The 23,740-nt window shown below is 34.7% G+C and overlaps 2 protein-coding genes across 2 annotated transcripts; one reads left to right on the top strand and one right to left on the bottom strand.

Moving 5' to 3' along the window:
* The first annotated feature begins 14,931 nt into the window (after window positions 1–14,931).
* On the top strand, window positions 14,932–21,230 carry LOC127863939 (fibropellin-3-like). Its single transcript, XM_052403621.1, has 7 exons — window positions 14,932–14,947; window positions 15,146–15,259; window positions 16,468–16,581; window positions 18,439–18,552; window positions 18,732–18,845; window positions 20,577–20,690; window positions 21,037–21,230. Exons 1-7 carry the CDS (start codon window positions 14,932–14,934, stop codon window positions 21,228–21,230), a joined length of 780 nt encoding a protein of 259 aa, XP_052259581.1.
* A 298-nt stretch (window positions 21,231–21,528) lies between these two features.
* On the bottom strand, window positions 21,529–22,888 carry LOC127863938 (zinc finger protein 862-like). The gene is made up of 5 exons (XM_052403620.1): window positions 22,728–22,888; window positions 22,404–22,589; window positions 22,137–22,280; window positions 21,804–21,996; window positions 21,529–21,662 (listed from the first exon to the last, which is right to left on the bottom strand). Exons 3-5 carry the CDS (start codon window positions 22,251–22,253, stop codon window positions 21,529–21,531), a joined length of 444 nt encoding a protein of 147 aa, XP_052259580.1. The 5' UTR covers window positions 22,254–22,280; window positions 22,404–22,589; window positions 22,728–22,888.
* Window positions 22,889–23,740: the final 852 nt, after the last annotated feature.

Genomic DNA, 23,740 nt, shown 5'->3' with positions numbered 1-23,740 from the left:
AAGTTATTTCGGAAAAATTCAAATTACACTCTACAGCATAATGTAAGCATTCAAAACCAATTCACAGTAAAAAAAGTGCGAAGAAATTTCTAACAGTATATTTACAATAAAGTCCGGATGACAAGTTGCCATTTTCCACAAGCCCTTCAATTTTGGTGCATAGTTAATATATTTTGCAAGGGGACATGTTTTTTTATGAAGAATCCAAATGATTCCGACCTGGCATAATTGAGGGTTTGATAAATTCAAAATGGTTTCCAAGCTGGCGGTCCTTTTCAGTCTTATTTGATTTAACGTATAGAAATCATTTATATTATGTATTGTAATGGTATTTTGATAGTGTTATACATGTAAAACAAAAATAAAGGAATGAACACTATTGTTATATTAAACAAAATAGATGATGATGGTGTTATCAACAGCTTCCAGAATCAAGATGGCTGCTTAAAACTTGCTGCTTAAACCAAGATCATATTCAAATTTTGCACAATAATAACTCGTATCTACATAATATGAAATTAGGCAAAGCCTCAAAGCGAGCTCGATTTATGTTTAATAGAGGAAACTAACAAAACACTTTAATAAACATAAAATTTGAATTAAATTATTAAAGGCACTTCCTAGCAGAAGAACGTTGCGTTCGTAAAGACTGGTATACAAATAAGGCAATGAACTTTTCATTATTATGTAAATCAGCAATTAAACAACGAACGGACCATATTAATGGTTTTCATGTGACCTGATGAACTGAACTGTTAGCCCCAAACCCCGCCCAATTCAGATTGTCACACTATCAGTTGCCAGCCTTGCAACCTCAAGTTTACCTACAAAGGTCAGATCGGGATTCGAACCCGAAACCACCCAAGATCCATCTTATGAATCCGGCATGGGTTGCTCTACCTATTAAGCTATATGACTTTTTGAAAGATATGTAGGTTAACTGCAATGCTGTATAATATCATGATTACCTTGCTTAGGGAAATTTTACAAAGACTTACATTGGATTGAAATTTTGTTATGATTTAGAACAGTATATTGTCAGTTCAAAAGGTGAGGTAATGTTTGAAAAGCCCACACAATCTTCTGTTTGTAAAATGGTGCTAAATTGCCGACTGTGTAGTTTAGATGAAATCTCCTTATTTTGCATAAATCTGGTAGAAATATATATGGTTCGAATACAAACTGCGGATAAGAGCAACAGAACAGTACTTGTAACTAAATAACCTATTATTTTTTATAAGTAATTATCTAAACCATAAACTAACCTATACTTCAATAATAATGTATACCTGAAGAGAAGATGTATAGGTGAAAGTTGCTGTAATTTATGAAACTTTAAACAAATTGTGCAGCAAACAAAGATTGGTATATACCAAAGACATAGATATTAATCTTATATGTATGTCCTTGGCATTACCTCGTGAAAACACTAAACAATCGACTAGAACATACAAAGTAAAAATTTAGAACAGCCAACAGTTGCTACCTTGTAAATTATAATTTTTAGATTTTTAGGTGCACATCATCGTCTCTGGCATCAGCAATGATTTATCCATGTTGCAAACTGTACTTAGATTCCACAAGGGACAGGCAGCATATTTGTTTAATTTTCCTTTTTTAGCATTTAAAGTCAAAGTAATTCCAAATTACCATAATTTAGTTATAAATGCCAGCTAGGTCAGCGACAACTATGTCACCCACCAAAACATGTTATTTAATACCATTGATATAACACTTTGACAATTTTACACTTGTAAGTATATATTTTTATAAGTACCAAAATATTATGATTAAATTAATTTGTATATTCCAAACTACTGTTATAAAGTCATTCTGGTTTGCGACTGTCACGTCACCCACCGTACTAAAGGTAGCGACTGTCATGTCATCCACCGTACTAATGGTAGCGACTGTCACGTCATCCACCTCAAATTTATTTACATATTATTTGATTTTTTAAAATGTTTTAAATATGTTTAATCACATTTGATCCCATATTTTGATTGCTTGAATCAACCACATTTAATAGTATCTATAAACATTCTCCTATTTGTATTATTATCAAATAATTAATTTAGAATGTTCTTTACCAGAAAGGTAAGCTCAGATGTCAATTACTGAATTAAGGCAATATATTGTCAAAGGAAGCAATATTTGTTTGTATCATGCCATTTTTGAGGCATAAAAATTATACTAAAGTTTTGTTATTAAATTATTCAATAGAAGAGTATAGATATCTAGAATATGACCACTGATGTATAATTTTTGATGAGATAACAAAGTTTGGTCATGTTGGAATGATACTCAAATGTGATTTACCACCTTTGAATTTAGACGGTTTAAGCTTAATTGCAATGCAAAAGTGTTGTAATCAAATAAAATTGATCTTATTTCTTTACCTGAAAGAATTGAGAATGACAAAACAATTTTGGTAGTGACAGACAGACGACAGAATGACGTCACAGCCTGAAATACAAAGCCTCGATAGACTTTGCCCTCCAGTTCATTTACTTGTTTTCTTGAGATAATAAAATAAATTGGCATACTATTTATTTTTATCAAAAAGAATAACAACCTGAAATGATGATTTCAAAAACGAATAATTCTTTGTTGTTAAAAACAAGGCAATTCCAGTGCTAAATTTGGTGATGACGTCATCGAACGGGGAAGTCCCGGAATGAAGAAACTGTTTTATACGAAGAATGATGATGCGTCGAAATATAGTCACGATAAATGCAGATAAGAATTTAGAATATTAAAAAGTCGTAAATTTCATAATTCAGGAGACGCAAGTTATTAACTTTGAAAATTTGCGGTTCCGGATATTGCGGATATTGCGCGCGCAGGTACCAAACTTTTCAAAACTACAACCTGCACATTCAAATACTCGTATTATCTTATTGCTCGCATCGAGCACGCCTGCAGCGTGCTTTTCGAGCTCGCTGTAACTCAAATGTAGTAGCTCTCAAGTGTTTAGTAAATGTTGGAATATATGAATTTCAATATAGCATTTGCATATTATTGTAAAATATTAACATTTCGCCCTTATCCTAACCATTCGATACGTATTCTATATATGTATAATGCACCTTCTTCGATAATAATTAGTTTTTTTAATGAAAATATACCGGTGTAATGGCATGAAGCAAAGTATATATCAACTAAAATACCATAATACGTATTATTTGACCTTTTTCACTAAGGTCTTGATCAGGTCACCTCTTTCAAACATGCATAAAGTAGTTTGTATACCAGTTTATTTTACGCTGTGATAGGTCAAGCACACGGTGACGTTCTTGTGTTAATATAAGTTTAGTTTAAACCTATTTATTTTAGCTCGATTGCATCGAAAGCCTGAGGCTTATATAAACGCTCTCGAGTCCGTTTCCTGGGCCTAGAACCAGTACTTAATGTCTTTGGGAGAGATCTAAAGAACGCTCCCACGGTGGGGATAGAACTCATGACCTCCCGGTCGCTAGGCGGACACCATATCCATTACACCACGGCGACATTATAATATTATATAATATAATATTAGTTCAGTTAACAAATTTTGTATTTTTAACCTATGATTACATGACGATATACGTATCCAATGCTATTTTCTTTTAGACAAAGTAAGTCATCTAACAGTCATGCTTATTGCTAGATCGTATTATGCCAAACTGAACCCTTTGAAAAACACAAAAGGTAGTCGCGTTTTATAACATGAGCCCCGAAATGTTAAACATGGGCTATCGCTTTTACAACCAGATTATATCATGATACGTAACTTGGGTGGATCTCAAACAATTGAAACAAGAGTGTGTAATGCCTCATCCTTTCGCCAACAGTACTCACATGGATTCAGATCCGGGGGTCTGCATCTATCGCGTGTTTCCATTTACACGCCTGTATATGAACACGTTTCATATGACATAACATGCTTCCGAGGCCGGTTTGCTAGCGATGGCAAAGTCCTACCCTACTTGCTTACCATGGCTATCCGAAGGTGTTTTCTTGAAAAATTCATTTTCTCTGGATCAGGTTTTCCTTACCATGCTTAGACATGCTTGCGATCAGCATCTTAGCAACTTTTCCCTTACTTATACCAAAATATTCAGCTACAGTGTCGCGTTCAGAGATTGAGTGCGCAGGGAGCAAGTCGTTCGCGAAATGTTTCTGCTTTTCAACCATTTTGCGAATGTCTACAACCATTCTTTCCCTAACTGGTGATTCCATCATGATCAATAACTAGAGTTAGGACAACATAAGAATTAAACAACAAAACAAACATACCTGTATCATCAGCTGCCGCATGAATGCCAATATGTTTTGTTTCTACAGCATGAATCATTTGCCTTATCATGATGACGTCAGCTTCTGCATGGGTTGTGTTAAAGTGAGGTTGATTGATTATGACCATTGTACTGAGTTGGTACTGAAAGGTCCTCATTTAGTTAGTTCACCCTTAAGATATTAGATTTTCTAACTTACGTCGCTGTGCTTTTGGTGCTGAACACCATGTATCAAGCACACTCTAATTAGAAAACATATTTCCTAGTTTTTGTCTAATTTAAGACTTAAAGTTGTCAATGTAGTCATGTATGTTTCCGTCTAATGGCCAGTAAATGACATACTCGATATCACATCAATATATTACTGAACACGTGATCGTATGACTTATATGCCGTCCAGACACTTCTACTGTTAATAGTTTCTTTTGCCCCATATTGGAAGTTTCCTCCTCTGAGTTCTCCTGTTTTTATAAACATAGCAGTAGGTACTGGAGCCAATTTATGGCTTAATGTGAACTTTCCTAGAATAAGCTTGTTAGCCAATTTCTCTTTAATTAATAAGATTAATTGCATAAACTTTGGTGTCTGAAACCCTAATGTTTTGTCTAGACACAACGTGGGTTTAATTATAAGATATCGACCTAACCGTTTTCCGGCAATGAGGTTTCAAATAATGTCGTTTAGGTTTTACCAATATCTTGCTTGATCAACATTAGCAGACTTTCATGCTATTGTTCGAGTCGGAATGTTCACAAAACTGGGGGGATGATTGCTTTGGAGCAAACGGATCTGTACATTATGTAAACTTTCTCCAATAACTTGCTTTTTAGCATCCACCCTATTCCTCCCCCACTTTTATTAGTCCCCTACCGGTGAAACCGGATGGGACGTATGGTTTGCGCTCTGTGTGTCTGTGAGTCTGTCAGTCTGTCAGTCTGTCACTATTTGCTGGATCTTGCGATAACTTTAAAAGTTATTCATATGTTTTCATGAAACATGAAATACGGACAGATGGTAATATGGCGATTGTGCACGTCTTTTCACTTTTTTTCCTACGTCAACAACAAATATACTAGAACTAGTGCAGAAGAAAATGGTTGAGTTTCACCGTTAGGGGACTTTTATTGCTTGGCAATAGTCTTGTTCTCTTTGTTGCTTATTTATGTTCACTAAACTGGAATCACTAAGTTATTTGAGATCTGAAACAAAGTGCAGCGGTAAATCACCTTCTCATTCTGCTCGAATATATATAATTTTAAGGCATACTGTCTCAATCAAACAATCAACCCACAATTTAGACGCACGACTGGCAGAAGCTAGTTTGTTAAGATTTATTTTTATTAGATCCTCAAATTTTGAACAATTTCTTTAAGTGCATACCTTGCATATTTGCATGAAAATGAAAGAAGATCTTATAGAAATTAGTAGTAGCAGTTTAATGGACATTTATTTGCAACCCAATAAATCGTGTAAGTATTCCCAATGCAATGCAGTACATTATGTGAATATTCTTCCCATTTAAAGAATTTAGGGTCTGTTTACTCAACCAGCTCTTCATTTCCATTATTAGCCATAATCGTTCTCACTGACCCCACATAACTCATCAGAACTTGAATATTACCGAAACATAATATTACATCCTAAACTGCCCTGGAACACAAACACACATGTATGCGCACTCGCCTCACCGCTTGGATAAACCATCCTGGTTCTTGTGCAGCAGGATTATACATGTGTTTTACAATTGACACAAATATCCACAATTTCAGTTTTTCAATTCATGGTCTGTAGGGTAATGAAATGGCAAGGGAATATCAAATAATTTGTGATGTTGTAAGTCTTACCACTGACTCTACATTTGTTAATACAACACTTATCAGTCCGTAATAACATCAAACATTTGAAAGTATCCGATTTTCTCCGAAAATTAACTTGATCGTTTATAAAATTTTATTAATTGGTTAAGTCTTAGTTTTTTACCGCCAATATGTAAACTATAACATTGAACCTTTTTTATTTAAACTTCATTATGCAAGCATTCTTCGCATATACTGAATTAATAAACACACGCAATATATCAATGACGTAAATATACATTTGTATCTTAAAGATGTCGACGAATGTGCACTGAACCCTTGTAAGTACGGAGCGACATGCAACAATCTTCAAAAGTGCAAGTGTGCACCCGTTTTGCAGGGAAAAAAATGTGATCAAGGTAGGTGTAAACATTAATATACCAGTACACCGACCAGAATTATTGCATTCAACTGGTTTGTCAGATTTATGCATGAACAAAGCTGCAGGATAGACAGGTCAAAAACGTTTCAACTTGTGTATTCGGAAGTGGCATCTGCGTTAGAAATTTGAAAGTCATTACGCTTGAAGACCGTGTGTCGTTTTTGGTTCAATTTAACGCTAACAAGGCAAAGATATGCACATATTTTAATGTGTGTTCATTCGGTTTGTTCTGAACACATAATGTAACTACGTTAGTTATATTTTTATATTGATTTTTGTTGTTTGTATCGTTCAGATATCAACGCATGCGCACCTTATCGTCAGAGCTTCTACAATTGTACATGCTCACCGGGCTGGCAAGGCGACAATTGTGATCAGGGTATGACTATACATCACTTCAATATGAACATGCTTGTTTTATATCATTTTAGCTACTTTCCTTTGACAATATGTATCATAGCTATTTCATTCACAGTCTTTAAATTAGTGGCCTAATTTCTTCTTATTAATTAGTGGCATGGCTGATCAATAATTGAATTGTTTTCACTTTTTACAAGTCAATATATTCGTTTAATAATGGTTATCGTGTATTTGTGAATATTGTAAGTCAATACAAATGCACAGGCTACCTTTATGCGCAACATCGTCTCTCTGTTTCTCATTTTACAAAGCCTTTAGACAAGTTTTGCTTATTTAATATTGTTGCCCTTCGTTCAATAAGAAGAAAGTAAATTAAAGCGTTATTTGATATATAAACGAATGCGCACCTTCCCCGTATAAGAACGACGCCACGTGCACTAATCTTCAAAATACGTACTCATGCACATGCTCGACGGGCTGGCAAGGCAACAAATGTGATCAGGGTGTGGATATAAATTGCTTGACAATAAAAATATTTGTTTAATTCTATTTCAGCTATTTGTCTATCACAATATATTACAAAGCTGTTGCATACTCAGCCTGTAAAGTGTTAAATAGTGTCTGCTAAATGAATTTCAATATAACATTTGCAGTGTATAATATCACATGATGCCTGATCCTTCCCATAAGATACAATTTATATCTTTATAAAAAAGCACATTTTACGAATATATATAGGATCAGGCACGAGTTGTCATATCATACCATATTTTTTTAAACGAGTTAAGGAATTTTGTTAGTAAGCGAGCCTTTGGCGAGCTTACTAACGAATTTCCTGGACGAGTTTAATAAAATATGGTATGATATGACAACGAGTATCAGATCTTTTTTATCACATGCTTTTAAATGAGCAAATTAAATAAATATTTACGCAAACATAATTATTAATCCCGAATGTTGTTTACATTTCGTGACGTCAATTGACGTTGCAACGTCATTTCAGCAAAATAACAAAATGCGATTGGTCAATAAAAGAAAACAAAGCCAATGAAAACGCTTAAAAATGTTGTATTACACATGTGTAATAAAAAAAATATGTAATGGTTGTATAACATTGTAAACGGGGTGTAGCATGTGATAAATGGTTTATTTTAGATGGAAATATACCGGTGTAATGTCATGTAGCAAATTAAATATCAATTGAAATACCATAATACGTATTATTAAACATTTGTTCATTAAGGTTAAGAAGTACTTGTACCAGTTGATCTTATGCTGTCAGCTGTTAAACATATGGTGATGCCCTTGCAATAATATTTGTTCATTTCACATATTTTGTATTTGATGTCAACGTTTCCCCACGCATGTATATGGACGCGTTTGATATTTTCATAGCATGCTTCTGATGCTGGTTTTCTAGCGATTGCATAGTCTTATCCTACTTGCTTACCTTGGCTGTAAAACCGTTTTTTTCTTGTAATAAACATTTTCTGTGTACCATGCTGAGACAAACCTTGTTTATTCCTTCACAAAGACCTTCATACTAGCAAGACATTTATTCCAGTTTGTATAGCATGTTTCTAATGGATTGTGACGGAATTTTTACTGCAATCATTTGCATAAGCGACCATATTTGTAGTCATATTGTCATTAATCTGTAATTTTATTTTGATCAAATCACTACGAAGCTAAAAAGCCTTATAATATCATTCTATTTCAGATTTGAAAGATGCTAAAATGTATAAAGGCATGATTATATAACCAAATATGTCAAAATATTGAAATAGCGTCCATCTTGGACGCCAGTTTGGATATTTAAGGACCCTCTATGATACAAGACCCGCATCATTGAGATTATTGATTGGGGATATGTTTCCAATCGAATATCCATTACCAAACACCCTATGTCCGGGTTTGTGTCGCATTTTGCCGGACTGATTGGACTGTTTTTTATTGCATTGCCAGATCTAAATGAGTTTTTGTGATCCTTGTTTCAAAGAAATATGTTTGTAGTTATGTGAACATTAAGTACAACTTGAAGTTCATAGAGTGTGTACATATGAAATATCAAGATGTAACATGACAAATATATTGCATGTTTTTCCAAGCAGCACAAAAACAGTACATGAAAATTGATTGTATACCCACATTTCGCAAGTGTGCGACTGCTCGTTTGGAGCTCTGTTGGTTACGTTGCGTCAAAATCTAGGTAACTAGATATAATTAAATAAAAGGCTTGTGAATACTTTTTTAGCCGAATCGTCATAAAACTTTCTTGGAGCATGTATTCTTAAAATACCTTAGATTGGTAAAAATGTGGTTCCATTTCGAACGGCCACCGGAAAAACTTTGCGAAACCGAAATTTCGCAAACTCAAGTACCCTTATTCTTGAAGATTTGCTTCTTTGAGATAAAGCATGCGATTGAAGTCTTATTTTTAATTAATAATTGATTATTTTTGATGAAAAAAAGCGTTTTTTTCATTATGAAATTTATTCGCAAAGTTGGTCTTCCCATGTGAGTTTTGCATTTTCCCACGTGAATTTTCTTTTTCCCGCGGGTTTTTGCATTTTTCATGGGATTTTTTTTTCCATCTTGTTTCACGGGGGAAAAAAATCCCATGAGATTTTCGAAAAAATACGTTTGTTTATGCTTTGTTATCGTTTTTAAGCACTGTAAATGCATTAGTGCTGATGTTCGTTCAATTAAAAAAAAATCATATATAATAATAATAATAATAATAATAATAATAATAATAATAATAATAATAATAATAATAATAAATAAATAATAATAATAATAATAATAATAATAATAATAATAATAATAATAATAATAATAGTAATAATAATAATAATAATAATAATGATAATATTGGAGTGTTGTTTTTTGCATTGGAGCTAGTTCATTCACATATACTTAATTGTTTAATTATCCGCAAATTGGTACAAACAGGTTCTATTTACTGAAAATACCTAACGGAAATTGTTCGGTCCCAAAACTTGTTTAATACATGTTTATGCATTTTAATGTAAAACTAAATTGAACGCGTGTCAGTTTTTCTTATAAATGTTAGGTCTGTGTTTTTCTTGAAGTTTCACGTTAATGATTTTAGGCGATACTTACCTGGAAAGAAGTCAGAAATATATAAATGCATCCACTAAGAACATAATGATTCAATTGATATGGCGCCAAACAATTCAGATCATGACTTTATATGTTGAAAATAAATGCGGTATTTCTAAGAGAAGGATTAGAACAAACAAATTTATACATGTAAAATATTTCGTTGTTATGGCTAGTCTAATTAAGGATAGTCGAACGTATTTTATGAAAATGTTTAAACGTTAAACTATTGCTTGCCACGATCAATATCGACCCGACATTGATTAGTATAAAAGTACAGAAGAAAAGTAGCAAATGTGTGGATTTGTTTTACCATTTACACGGTGCATAACATGCTCTAAATTTATACATCCTTCTTCGACAGTCCACATAAATTGTAGTTGGCTATCTTAGTTCGTGTATTTTATTAAACCGCCGTAATAAGTTTACGCACATTTATTTGCTAGCCAGCTTATCAATTTTTTCTTTAATCTTACCATCGTGATACGCTTACATCATGATGTAATTTTCAAAAATACAATTAACGCTAAATGTGTTAAAGTGTTAAATTTAAAATACGAGTTGCAACTTTCTAAATCTGTATATTGTCATTAACAGTTAATATATAAACATGTCGGTTTGCGAATACAATTAAAATCAATGAAAGAATGTTTAAGTAACATGAATCAGTACGCAAACATTAGCCATTTTATACGCACGAAATGATCATTTACATTAATCTAATATTTACTTAAATTCCCTTTCATTCGTTACAGCAGTAATATTTGTAAAGTAGTTTATTGTAAGGTTTGATGCCATTGCATCAGGGATTATGATTGCTTATTTCTGGACCAAACACGTTAGAAAAGTGTGAAATAAGTATGATCCAGGGCAACGTCCTATTTCAGATCTTCCGAAAAGAATTAAAATCTGTCCTCTATTTCATGAAACTACGAGACCCGTGAACATGCAAGTATGCACCTTCCGAAATGTATGGCATTTAACATTTGTCGTACGAGCCCGAAAGATTCACAGCCTATGGAGCATGATTTTGTAAGCAAATCAAACATAACTTTAAAATAGTCGTTTAAGACAAGAATAATAAAAAAATAATAACAAGAAGGGTTACATTCACGAAAACTCATCGTCCTGATGAGCATAGCGCAACATCAATCTAGGGAACAGAATCCAAATGATGTCGGGCATTAATAATTGAGGATTTTGAGAAATTCAAGATGGCGTCCAAGATGGCTGCCATTTTCAGTCCTATTTTGTTTAACGTATATAAATGCATAATGTTATGTATTATGATGTAATTTATATCGTATGAAGATAGCGTCAAAAATGGCTGCCAACATTTGGTTGGCTGCTCAAAACTTGCTGCTTAAACAAATATCATATACGAATTTTGAATAAGAGAATTATGAGTATTTACACATATACTACATTTAGTAGCACTTTAGTGTTAAATACGTTTCTGATTTATTGAATTTCAATGCAACATTTGCAGAGTATAGTATAACATGAGCATATCGCCTTTATCCTGACCATAAGAAACAAATTATATCTTTGTATAAAGCACCTATTTCGAATACATGTTTTGTGCTGTATTAATATATACCGTTGTAATGTCATTAAGCAAATACTAATTTAAGAATTAAGAGGCTGTTGACTCAATCAGAGCTTCAAACCCACTATTAGCCATATTCGTCCCTACAGACCCAACAAAACTCATCAGAACTTGCACACTACCGAGACGTAGAATAACATCCTTAAACTGCCCCGCCACACACACTCACACACATGCATGCGCGCTCGCCTCACCGCTTGAATCAACCAACATACTGTAGAGCATGAACACACTTGGATTTTAAAACTAACACAATTATTCATATTAAGTTATACAAGTTCAAGACTTGGGGGTAATAAAATGGTATGGGAATATAAAATACTATATGATATTGTATGTCTTACCATTGACTCTACATTTGCTGATTGAGCTGAATGAACACTCAGTATTATCATTTTTCCTTCAAATGTACGGCAGAAACAATCATGGTGCTGTAAACAATTATTTACTATATGCGGAATAAAAGTAAATAAGTATAATGAATTGAATTGTGTAGTCCATGCTTACCATATTTAAATCAAAGTATACATCTTTCGAGCTCAACAAAAATATGTACATGATGTTCGTACCTAGTGTAAAATCTGTTATGACGAACATGTGTATGTTAAATGTGGCTTTTTATTTTCGTTGTCTTTAATCTCTTCATGTACAGTGTAAAATAACAAGTTTAATGGATTGTTTTGTTTGATATTCTTAAAATGACCTTACACAATGCCTTTCAGAAAGACAATAATTCTTATTTATATAGCATGGAATTCAGATCCAAAGGATTGTGATGGAGTTTTAACTGCAATCATTTGCATAAGAGACCCTATTGGCAGCCATTTTGGGTATTTTTTTATTTTGGTGAATTCATTCCAAAACTTAAAAAGCTTCATAACATCATTCTATTTTAGGTTGAATAGATGCTAAATAATGAATAAAGGCATGCTAATACACCAATATACGTCAAAATGCTGAAACGGCGACCATCTCGGACGCCATCTTGGATTTCTCAAGATCCTCAGTGAGGTCAAATTAAACTAAACCATTTCCTTAACAAAATCTATTTAAAAGCTATAACTTTAACACACACACAAATTAAGTCAAACTTTTGCGCATAGAGACCCTCATAACCATACCTTTTCTTAAAGAGCATTTCAAGCCGAAATGGTGTAAACAATAAAAAAAGATAGGTCATGTGGTACGTAAAAAGAACGCGACGCGAAACAATAGTCAATCTTTCAACCATTTTTTCTCTAGTTAATGAGGTTTTCCCACCAACAGTCAAAGTCTCATTTAGTCTCCAACCTAAAAGCAAAACATTGAATTTGCAGTATACGACGCTGTTTTCCCTACTAATGCACACATAAATATTCAAACATAAAGTAATTGCAAGTGCCCATATAGAGAATTGTGTTTTCAATTTAAGTACGTTTTCTTTTATAGAGGGTATAGCATTGAACACCATAACTATTGCGTATACTGTAACATTGATACCAGACCTGAATCATTCAGATTATTGATTGGGGGTATGTGACCAACACAAAATCCATTTATCATTTAATATACACCCCGCGTCCGGGTGTATGTCGTATTCTGCCGGTTTAGCGGTGTGTTGTTGCTAGTTAAATATAACGCTAACAAGGCGCAATATTCACATCGATTCATCTGTATCAATACAGCTTGTTCTGGACTAATAATAATTTAACCACGCTGATTATTTGATACATTAAAGTTGATGGTTTTAATCATTTAGATATCAACGAATGCGCACCTGTTCCATGTAAGAACGGCGCAACGTGCACTAATCTTCAAAACGCGTACTCGTGCACATGTTCACCGGGTTGGCAAGGCAACAACCGTGATTAGGGAATGACTATGAATTACTTGAAAACGCACATACTTCTTTCATTCCCTTTAAACACGTATTCGGTGGCTATATGTAACAATGCTATGTCATATCCAGCCTGTAAAACAGTTGCTTTTTATCATTATTACACATTGTAATACAAATCAATCGCGTAACGAATTGTATTACCATTACAAAATTTCATAAACTCCATTAAAAATGGTCCTATCGTTTTTGTAAATATTGTACAGTCACCACAAATGCATAGACTACTTTTTACTTTGCTGCACATGTTCAAAACGAACACTGCTTTAAGACAGTTATTGCTAAATTTAATATTAAAGCGCTTTGTCCAAGAAGTTAAATATAGTATAAGCGTTATTTCCCAATAAAATAATATAATGTAAACGTTATTTCAGATATTAACGAATGCTCGCCCGCTCCTTGTAAGAACGGCGCCACGTGCAGCAACCTCCAGAATGCGTACTCATGCAAGTGTGTTCCTGGCTGGCAGGGAAAAAACTGTGACCAGGGTAGGCCATAACTGTATACATGTATTCGAATTTCGAAGATTCTTGCATTGTTTTTACATACTTAAGGAATGTTTACATTCATGCCCACCAAGAACGGTATGTTAATAATACACGTGTCAGTCCGTAACAACGTCACGCCTTTGAAAGTGTCTGATCTTCTCCGAACATTAACGTCATCGTTTATTGCACTTGTTTTACTTGTTAAAAGTATGAGCTTTTTAACCGGTCATATGTTATATACGGACTTTGAACATTTTTCAGTTTTAACTTCATTATTCATACCGTCTTTGCATTTACTAAATTTAAAAACAAACACAATATTTATAATATGAATTTACATATGTATCTTAAAGATATCGACGAATGTGCCTCAAACCCTTGTAAGTACGGTGCGACGTGCAGCAATCTTCAGAACCAGTATTCGTGCCAGTGTTCACCGGGCTGGAATGGAAAAAACTGTGATCAGGGTAGGTGTAATTACACACACAAATACACACACTATATATATATATATATATTGTAAAGATTCTATAATTATTATTCCGAAATGGTTTTGTGTCTGTGTCAATACAGCTTGTTCTGAACTAATAATTTAACCACGCTGCTTATTTTTGAGACATTATTGTTGGTGGTTTTAATGCTTTAGATATCAACGAATGCGCACCTGCCCCATGTAAGAACGGCGCCACGTGCATTAATCTTGAGAACGCGTACTCGTGCACATGCTCACCGGGCTGGCAAGGCAATTACTGTGATCAGGGTATGACTATAAATCACTTGAAAACGCACATACTTCTTTCATTCCCTTTGAATACGTATTCGGTGGCTATATGTAAAAATGCTATGTTTTACTCAGCCTGTAAAACAGTTGCTTTTTTATCAGTATTACAGTGTCATACAAATCAATCGCGTAACGAATCGTATTGCCATTTGACAACTTCATAAATTCGTTTAAAAATGGTCCTATCGTTTTGTAAATATTGTACAGTCACCACAAATGCATAGACTACGTTTTACACTCAAAGTCTTCACTTTGTTGCATATGTTCAAAACGAGCACTGCGTTGAGACAGTTATTGCTAAATTAAATATAAAAGCGCTTTGTACAAGAAGTTAAATATAATGTAAGCGTTATTTCCCAATAAAAGAATATAATGTAAGCATTATTTTAGATATTAACGAATGCTCGTCCGCTCCGTGTAAGAACGGCGCCACGTGCAGCAACCTCCAGAATGCGTACTCATGCAAGTGCGTACCTGGCTGGGATGGAAAAAACTGTGACCAGGGTAGGCCATAATTGTATATATGTATTGAAATATTGAAGATTCTTGAAAAATTGTCACAAACTTTAGGAATGTTTACATTCATGCCCACCAAGACGGGTATGTTGATACTACCCTTGTAAGTTCATAACAACGTCACGCATTTAAAAGTGTCTGATCTTCTCCGAACATTAACGTCATCGTTTATTGGACTTGTTTTACTTGTGAAAAGTTTGTTTACTCGTCATATGTTAAATATGAACATTACACATTTTTCAGTGTTAACCTTTTTATTCATACAGTCTTCGCATGTGCTGAATTAATAAACATACACAATGCATTAATGATGTTAATATAAATTAATATGTTAAAGATGTCGACGAATGTGCCTCAAACATTTGTAAGTACGTTGCGACGTGCTACAATCTTAAGAACGAGTATTCGTGGAAGTGTTCACCGGACTGGAAGGGAAAAACTGTGGTCAGGGTCGGTGTAAACATATAAATATAAATCAGTTATAGACAATAATTAGTACACTCAACTGGTTTGTCAGGCGTATGCGGTGTGTTGTTGCTGGCTCAATTAAACGATAACAATGCGAAGGTACACACATAATTCCATCTGTGTCAATAGCCAATACGGTTTGTAATGAACAACTAACATTACCACGCTGATTATTAGAGACATAAATGCTGGCTGTGTTATTGTTTATATATCGAAGATTTTGAATCTTCCCCGTGCAAAAACGGTGCAACGTGCACTAATCTTCAGAACGCATACTAGTTCACAAGCTCACCGGGATACATGGCAACAACTGTGATCAGGGTTTTAATATATAGCACTTGAAAATTAGCATGCTTGTTTCATTTCCGATTAGTTTCCGTTAGCTTTATGAAATAAAGCTATTTCATACCCACTCTGTAAACGAGCGGCGTTTTTATGATTATAGCATTTTGTTATATAAATCAATCGCGCAACGAATTATAATTCCATTTTTTTTTATAAATTTGTAAATAGTGGTCCTGGTGTGTATGGAAATAGTCCACAATCACCACAAATGCATGGGCTACGTTGAACGCTCAAGGTCTTCCCGTTGTTGCACTTGTTCAAAACGAGCACTGCGTTAAGACAGTAATTGTTAAAATCAATATTAAAGCGCTTTGTCCTAGAAGTTAAATGTAATAATAGCGTTATTTCCCAATTAAAAGAATAGAATGTAAACATTATTTCAGATATTAACGAATGCTCGCCCGCTCCGTGTAAGAACGGCGCCACGTGCAGCAACCTCCAGAATGCGTATTCATGCACGTGTGTACCTGGCTGGCAAGGAAAAAACTGTGATCAGGGTAGGCCATAATTGACCAGTCGCCAAATTATCGATCGCTCCGCCCACATAGTCACGTGGTCTAGTGATTAGAAAACTCCGACAAGCAGATCGCAATTATAGCAGATTACGTGAGGGAAATTCTATACTTGTAATGATGTATTATGCCCTTTTCTATAATATAAATTATTAAAGCCGCACACTAAACTAAACTGCTTTGTAAAACGTTTATACAATCATAAACACTTTTGAGAGAAATGGCATAATCAAAATAAATGAGTTAACGGCAGACTGACTATTAGAAACGTTTCTTATATTATATAGGGAGTTGATGAAAAATCCGTTGTAAAAATGAGCATTTATTTCATATTGAATTTGAACTTGTATTCAACCGTCTGACAGTGAACCCGGTGGCTATTCATATATAATTTTGAAAATATTTTTATTAAATGCAAATGACATATCCATATCATGATGGGTTTTTTGTTTATTAAAAATGTTTAGATCTTTGTTTTATTGTGTTATTTTTAAAAAGACACCGATTTTTTTTATTTAGATATAAATTAAATTTTGATTGTAACCATAATTTAATACAGGCCTAATTTCGTGGTTTCATTAACAGATAATCTAATATGCATTTTATTTCATTTATGTTTAATGCGAACCTGTTACATTTCACAATCAAAAAATGAAAATGTTGGTATTACGGTGCTGTTCACGAACATTCGAATTGAAAACATTTAGCATATTATGCATTTGCTTATTTATAACAAGATGGCCCTTATATGTTAATTGCAATTTTCACATTTCTCCCCGTATCAATATATGTTGTATTAGAAATGTTGTTGTTGTATTATAAGCCGTACATTTTACACTTGAAGTCGCTCTAAGCTGGCTAAGCCGCGTTGAAATCACCTTTATTCGTTTTTACTTTAGTTAAAACAATATTTAAGTTAACAATTTATAATGATTTCTCTTGTTTATGATCCACAGAAAATAAATATATAATTGGAAATCATTTAAGTAATTAAATAGTTTTCTTTTCTTGTGTACAGTACCTAACAATGCCTTAATGTTCCTTCATTCTGAGATCCACGCAACATACTGTTATTTATTTATCATCGACAATTACGCTGAGATTAATAAGCACGTGTGGCAATTATTATGTTGCCCAAACTGCTTAATAATATTGTGCATCAAACGTTATAACACGTTTTATAGAACACACACCTGGTGTGGTTAAACTATTTATTGTGTTTGTTTTCTCATTACTCGTTCATATGTTCAAAAAATAAAGATAAAATAATAACCTTTTATAAAGTATGTATAGCACCTACAATTTTGAATAATGATCGAACAGTAATGATCATGCATTTGATATAAAATCTGTGTAAACTCTTAAAAATTACGTCCATTCCATATGTACAACACGCTTTGTTTTTCGGACAAAATGGCGGCCAGATAAGCGTTGCTGAGGGTTGTGTGAAAAATCGATATCTGATTGGCTGATCGACAAAATGTGGGCGGAGTTGGCGACTGGTCAATTGTAGATATGTATTGAAATATCGAAGATTCTTGCATTGTTTTCACATACTCAGAATGTTTACATTCATGCCCACCAAGAAGGGTATGTTATAAATACACTTGTCAGTTCGTAACAACGTCACGCATTTGAAAGTGTCTGATCTTCTCCGAACATTAACGTCATCGTTTATTGAACTTGTTTTACTTTTTAAGAGTATAAGCTTTTTTACCGGTCATATGTTAAATAAGAACATTTTTCCATTTTAACTTCATTATTCATACAGTCTTCGCATTTACTAAATTTATAAACATACACAATATATTTATAATATGAATTTACATATGTATCTTAAAGATATCGACGAATGCGCCTCAAACCCTTGTAAGTACGGTGCGACGTGCAGCAATCTTCAGAACAAGTATTCATGCCAGTGTTCACCGGGCTGGAATGGAAAAAACTGTGATCAGGGTAGGTGTAATTACACACACAAATACACACACTATATATATATATATATATTGTAAAGATACTATAATTATTACACCGAAATGGTTTTGTGTCTGTGTCAATACAGCTTGTTCTGAACTAATAATTTAACCACGCTGCTTATTTTTAAGACATTATTGTTGGTTGTTTTAATGCTTTAGATATCAACAAATGCGCACCTGCCCCATGTAAGAACGGCGCCACGTGCATTAATCTTCAGAACGCGTACTCGTGCACATGCTCAACGGGCTGGCAAGGCAATAACTGTGATCAGGGTATGACTATAAATCACTTGAAAACGCACATACTTCTTTCATTCCCTTTAAATACGTATTCGGTGGCTATATGTAAAAATGCTATGTTTTACTCAGCCTGTAAAACAGTTGCTTTTTATCAGTATTACAGTGTCATACAAATCAACCGCGTAACGAATCGTTTTGCCATTTGACAACTTCATAAATTCGTTTAAAAATGGTCCTATCGTTTTGTAAATATTGTACAGTCACCACAAATGCATAGACTACGTTTTACACTCAAAGTCTTCACTTTGTTGCATATGTTCAAAACGAACACTGCGTTAAGACAGTTATTGCTAAATTAAATATTAAAGCGCTTTGTACAAGAAGTTAAATATAATGTAAGCGTTATTTCCCAATAAAAGAATATAATGTAAGCGTTATTTGAGATATTAACGAATGCTCGTCCGCTCCGTGTAAGAACGGCGCCACGTGCAGCATCCTCCAGAATGCGTACTCATGCAAGTGTGTACCTGGCTGGGATGGAAAAAACTGTGACCAGGGTAGCCCATAATTGTATATATGTATTGAAATAATGAAGATTCTTGAATAATTATCACAAACTTTAGGAATGTTTTCATTCATGCCCACCAAGACGGGTATGTTGATACTACCCTTGTAAGTTCATAACAACGTCACGCATTTAAAAGTGTCTGATCTTCTCCGAACATTAACGTCATCGTTTATTGGACTTGTTTTAATTGTGAAAAGTTTTTTTTACTCGTCATATGTTAAATATGAACATTACACATTTTTCAGTGTTAACCGTTTTATTCATACAGTCTTCGCATGTGCAGAATTAATAAACATACACAATGCATTAATGATGTTAATATAAATTAATATGTTAAAGATGTCGACGAATGTGCCTCAAACATTTGTAAGTACGTTGCGACTTGCTACAATCTTAAGAACGAGTATTCGTGGAAGTGTTCACCGGACTGGAAGGGAAAAACTGTGGTCAGGGTCGGTGTAAACATATAAAAATAAATCAGTTATAGACAATAATTAGTACACTCAACTGGTTTGTCAGGCGTATGCGGTGTGTTGTTGCTGGTTCAATTAAACGCTAACAATGCGAAGGTACACACATAATTCCATCTGTGTCAATAGCCAATACGGTTTGTTATGAACAACTAACATTACCACGCTGATTATTAGAGACATAAATGCTGGCTGTGTTATTGTTTATATATCGAAGATTTTGAATCTTCCCCGTGCAAAAACGGTGCAACGTGCACTAATCTTCAGAACGCATACTAGTTCACAAGCTCACCGGGATACATGGCAACAACTGTGATCAGGGTTTTAATATATAGCACTTGAAAATTAGCATGCTTGTTTCATTTCCGATTAGTTTCCGTTAGCTTTATGAAATAAAGCTATTTCATACCCACTCTGTAAACGAGCGGCGTTTTTATGATTATAGCATTTTGTTATATAAATCAATCGCGCAACGAATTATAATTCCATTTTTTTTATAAATTTGTAAATAGTGGTCCTGGTGTGTATGAAGTAGTACACAGTCACCACAAATGCATGGGCTACGTTGAACGCTCAAGGTCTTCCCGTTGTTGCACTTATTCAAAACGAGCACTGCGTTAAGACAGTTATTGTTAAATTCAATATTAAAGCGCTTTGTCCAAGAAGTTAAATGTAATAATAGCGTTATTTCCCAATTAAAAGAATAGAATGTAAACATTATTTCAGATATTAACGAATGCTCGCCCGCTCCGTGTAAGAACGGCGCCACGTGCAGCAACCTCCAGAATGCGTATTCATGCACGTGTGTACCTGGCTGGCAGGGAAAAAACTGTGATCAGGGTAGGCCATAATTGTAGATATGTATTAAAATATCGAAGATTCTTGCATTGTTTTCACATACTCAGAATGTTTACATTCATGCCCACCAAGAAGGGTATGTTATAAATACACTTGTCAGTTCGTAACAACGTCACGCATTTGAAAGTGTCTGATCTTCTCCGAACATTAACGTCATCGTTTATTGAACTTGTTTTACTTTTTAAGAGTAAAAGCTTTTTTACCGGTCATATGTTAAATAAGAACATTTTTCCATTTTAACTTCATTATTCATACAGTCTTCGCATTTACTAAATGTATAAACATACACAATATATTTATAATATGAATTTACATATGTATCTTAAAGATATCGACGAATGTGCCTCAAACCCTTGTAAGTTCGGCGCGACGTGCAACAATCTTCAGAACAAGTATTCGTGCAAGTGTTCACCGGGCTGGAAGGGAAAACACTGTGGTCAGAGTAGGTATTATTACACATTCACACACACATACACACACGGAAAGACAGCGTGGACGGGGGTTGGTGCGGAAGGGGGCTAGCCCCATTCCGCTTGTCGATTTTTTTAATTGTTTTTTACTGTTCTAAATCAAAATCTACACTACTTGGGAGCTTCTAAAACACAACATTTTCTCTTTTTTTATTTATTTATTTGTCCTCAATTTATTTCATTCTAGTCATGTATTTAAATATTAAATAAAAAGCAGAATAACAGTAGACATTAGCAAGCAAAACATGATTGAAAAACAACAACAATACAGTCACATATTACATGTTCAAAACATTACATGTTCAAAACACTGTTCTGCGAGGTTTCTCCTGGTGCCAGGCATCCACCATTTACCCGAAGTCTACTGCCTCAATGTCTGGCCCTTCAATGCTGACCGTCATCAGTGCATTGAGGACAGCAGACTTCATGCGAGCACGATTATCCGTCTTTATCCTTTTCATCGTGCTGAATCCCCTCTCGCAGTCTGAAATACACACAATATTGTAAACTACTCTGAAATAATATCTATTGAATCGCTTTGATTTAAGAACAACGAGATATTTAAGCAAAACAAAAACATCATTCGTTTGTTATTGTGCTCTTGACAGCCTAGTCAAGTACCTACCAGCTGTAGATGTAGGGAGGAGCAGGCCAACGGATGCCAGCTTGTAGAGCTGGTCGTGGCTATTACGCAAATGGATGGTCACCCACTCCATTGCCTCTTCAGCCTTCTTCTCTGTGCCCTGTAGGCTGCCTCGAACCTGCCTCCAGTTGTGCAGTGTTGCGTCAACGGGAAGGTTGAAGTGGTCAGCCAGTTTCTAAACAATAAAAAAGTTACACTGATTGATTTTATAAATATTGTCACACAATCTGATAATTAACAATTGATTATAATGGAGTACATCTTTGAAATTATATTGGTTGACTGTAAATATCATGTTCTAGTTTAGTGCATTACCTTGATGTCCTGTTCGCCATGGTTGCCCAAATCTCCAGTGGGGAACTTGGTGGTGTTGAAAGCCTCGAAGAGCTGCAGCAATGGCAAGTCTGGAAATCGCTCTTCTATGTTGGACATCAGCTGCTGCACAAAAGGCCGGTACAACTGGAAATGAGTTGGAAACAGATTAATTATTGATATGCCAAGTGTTAGCTTGTCTTTGTATTTTTTTACTAATACATTAAGATTGTTGCAGCTTAATGAACTCCTATGCTAGCAAACACATACCTTGTCAGTGAAATGCTGGACCTGCTCTTCAGTGGGCACAGCGATGCCAAAGCCATCGGCATGGAGACGGGCCACTCTATCGGGGGCTGCCTGGAAGTGTTCTCCTGGGGTATTCAAGAGACCCTAAAGAATGGCCAGAGTTCCAAGGACTAGAGGCTTGATGCATGTTTAGATTGCATCTTTTGCCTGAAACACACATAACTATATATAGATTCGGGCTTGTGTATAATAATACACTTAAACAAAATAAACGGAACTGGAAACATAAGAAATATAATTAACACTGAATGAAATACCTTTTCTATTTGTTTTTTGTTTACATACCTGCATTGCCTTGGATAGATCAGAAAGATGTGGAAGCACGTCACACATCATGTGCAGTGTCAGCACAAACTGGTAGTTCTGAGAGAATTTTGCGAGACCAGCTGCCCTTGCATCGTTTCTTTCTTCGGCCTCACGCTCCAAGCTTTTGTAAACAGAGGGAAGGCACCTCCAAAGGGTAGTGGTCGCCTTGTCATGTGACAGCCAACGCACATCCTTCGCCTCCACAAGCTTGAGATCTGGCTCCTGGAGTAACTCCTTAAAATACAAGATTTAATGACAACATTTCAAAACAAAACAGTATAAATCTCCACATGCTTTAAATATCATGATTATTTCTGTCAACAAAATTATCTTGATTCCAACTACTATCGAACCCACTGGCACGCTGCTTGGACCGCTTTGTTGGTGGTTGGGAAGTCTCATGATCACTTGCTACGTCCTGGACACTTTCACGTTCACTTATTGAACTCTCTGACAGCGACGTTTCATTATTAATCCTGACCAAGAAATTAGTTATCACAGATTTGCCAGAGACAGGGACTTGTCGTTTCTTAGACCTAATCATTCTGTCATGCACAATAACTACAGAAAAATGTGTTGCAGGTATTTAGCTGTTATTAGCGTATTCCGTAAATACGAAAGAAACTATTTGATCTGAATAAATTAAGTGTCAGTACTGTAAAGTTATAGTCACCGATGAAAAAACAAATGTGAAAACATTTGTAGAGGGCGGGAGCAATCAAATGAGACTTCTAATTCCAGTTTATTGTAATTATAACTTAAATTACCCACAACCGCAACAAACAAAAGTAACTGTTTATTTTTGAAGTACCTCTAAAATCGTCGTTAACAATTAAAATAAAAACAAACAAACCAAAAATTGAGCATAACTTTAACTGCTCTTACGCCACTAGTACCGGTAGTAATCGATCATTATCGCCCATAATTAGGGGACAAACACCATAATTGACCCGCATAAACGACCCGTAAATCGTTCGCACATCTTATCAAAG

Source organism: Dreissena polymorpha, unplaced genomic scaffold, assembly GCF_020536995.1.
Source record: "Dreissena polymorpha isolate Duluth1 unplaced genomic scaffold, UMN_Dpol_1.0 chrUn064, whole genome shotgun sequence".
NCBI classification, from domain to species: Eukaryota; Metazoa; Mollusca; class Bivalvia; order Myida; family Dreissenidae; genus Dreissena; species Dreissena polymorpha.
The sequence above is the reverse complement of the archived record's forward strand: the minus strand, read 5'-3'. Positions and strand labels throughout refer to the sequence as shown.

Coding starts and splice junctions, on each gene's coding strand:
- LOC127863939 (XM_052403621.1), top strand. Junction 18,846..20,576: donor AGGCAATAACTGTGATCAGG/GTATGACTATAA, acceptor ACATTATTTCAG/ATATTAACGAATGCTCGCCC. Junction 20,691..21,036: donor GGGAAAAAACTGTGATCAGG/GTAGGCCATAAT, acceptor TGTATCTTAAAG/ATATCGACGAATGTGCCTCA.
- LOC127863938 (XM_052403620.1), bottom strand. CDS start 22,253: ATGTCCAACATAGAAGAGCGATTTCCAGACTTGCCATTGCTGCAGCTC. Junction 21,997..22,136: donor ATGGCGAACAGGACATCAAG/GTAATGCACTAA, acceptor TTTATTGTTTAG/AAACTGGCTGACCACTTCAA. Junction 21,663..21,803: donor CCTCCCTACATCTACAGCTG/GTAGGTACTTGA, acceptor TGTGTATTTCAG/ACTGCGAGAGGGGATTCAGC.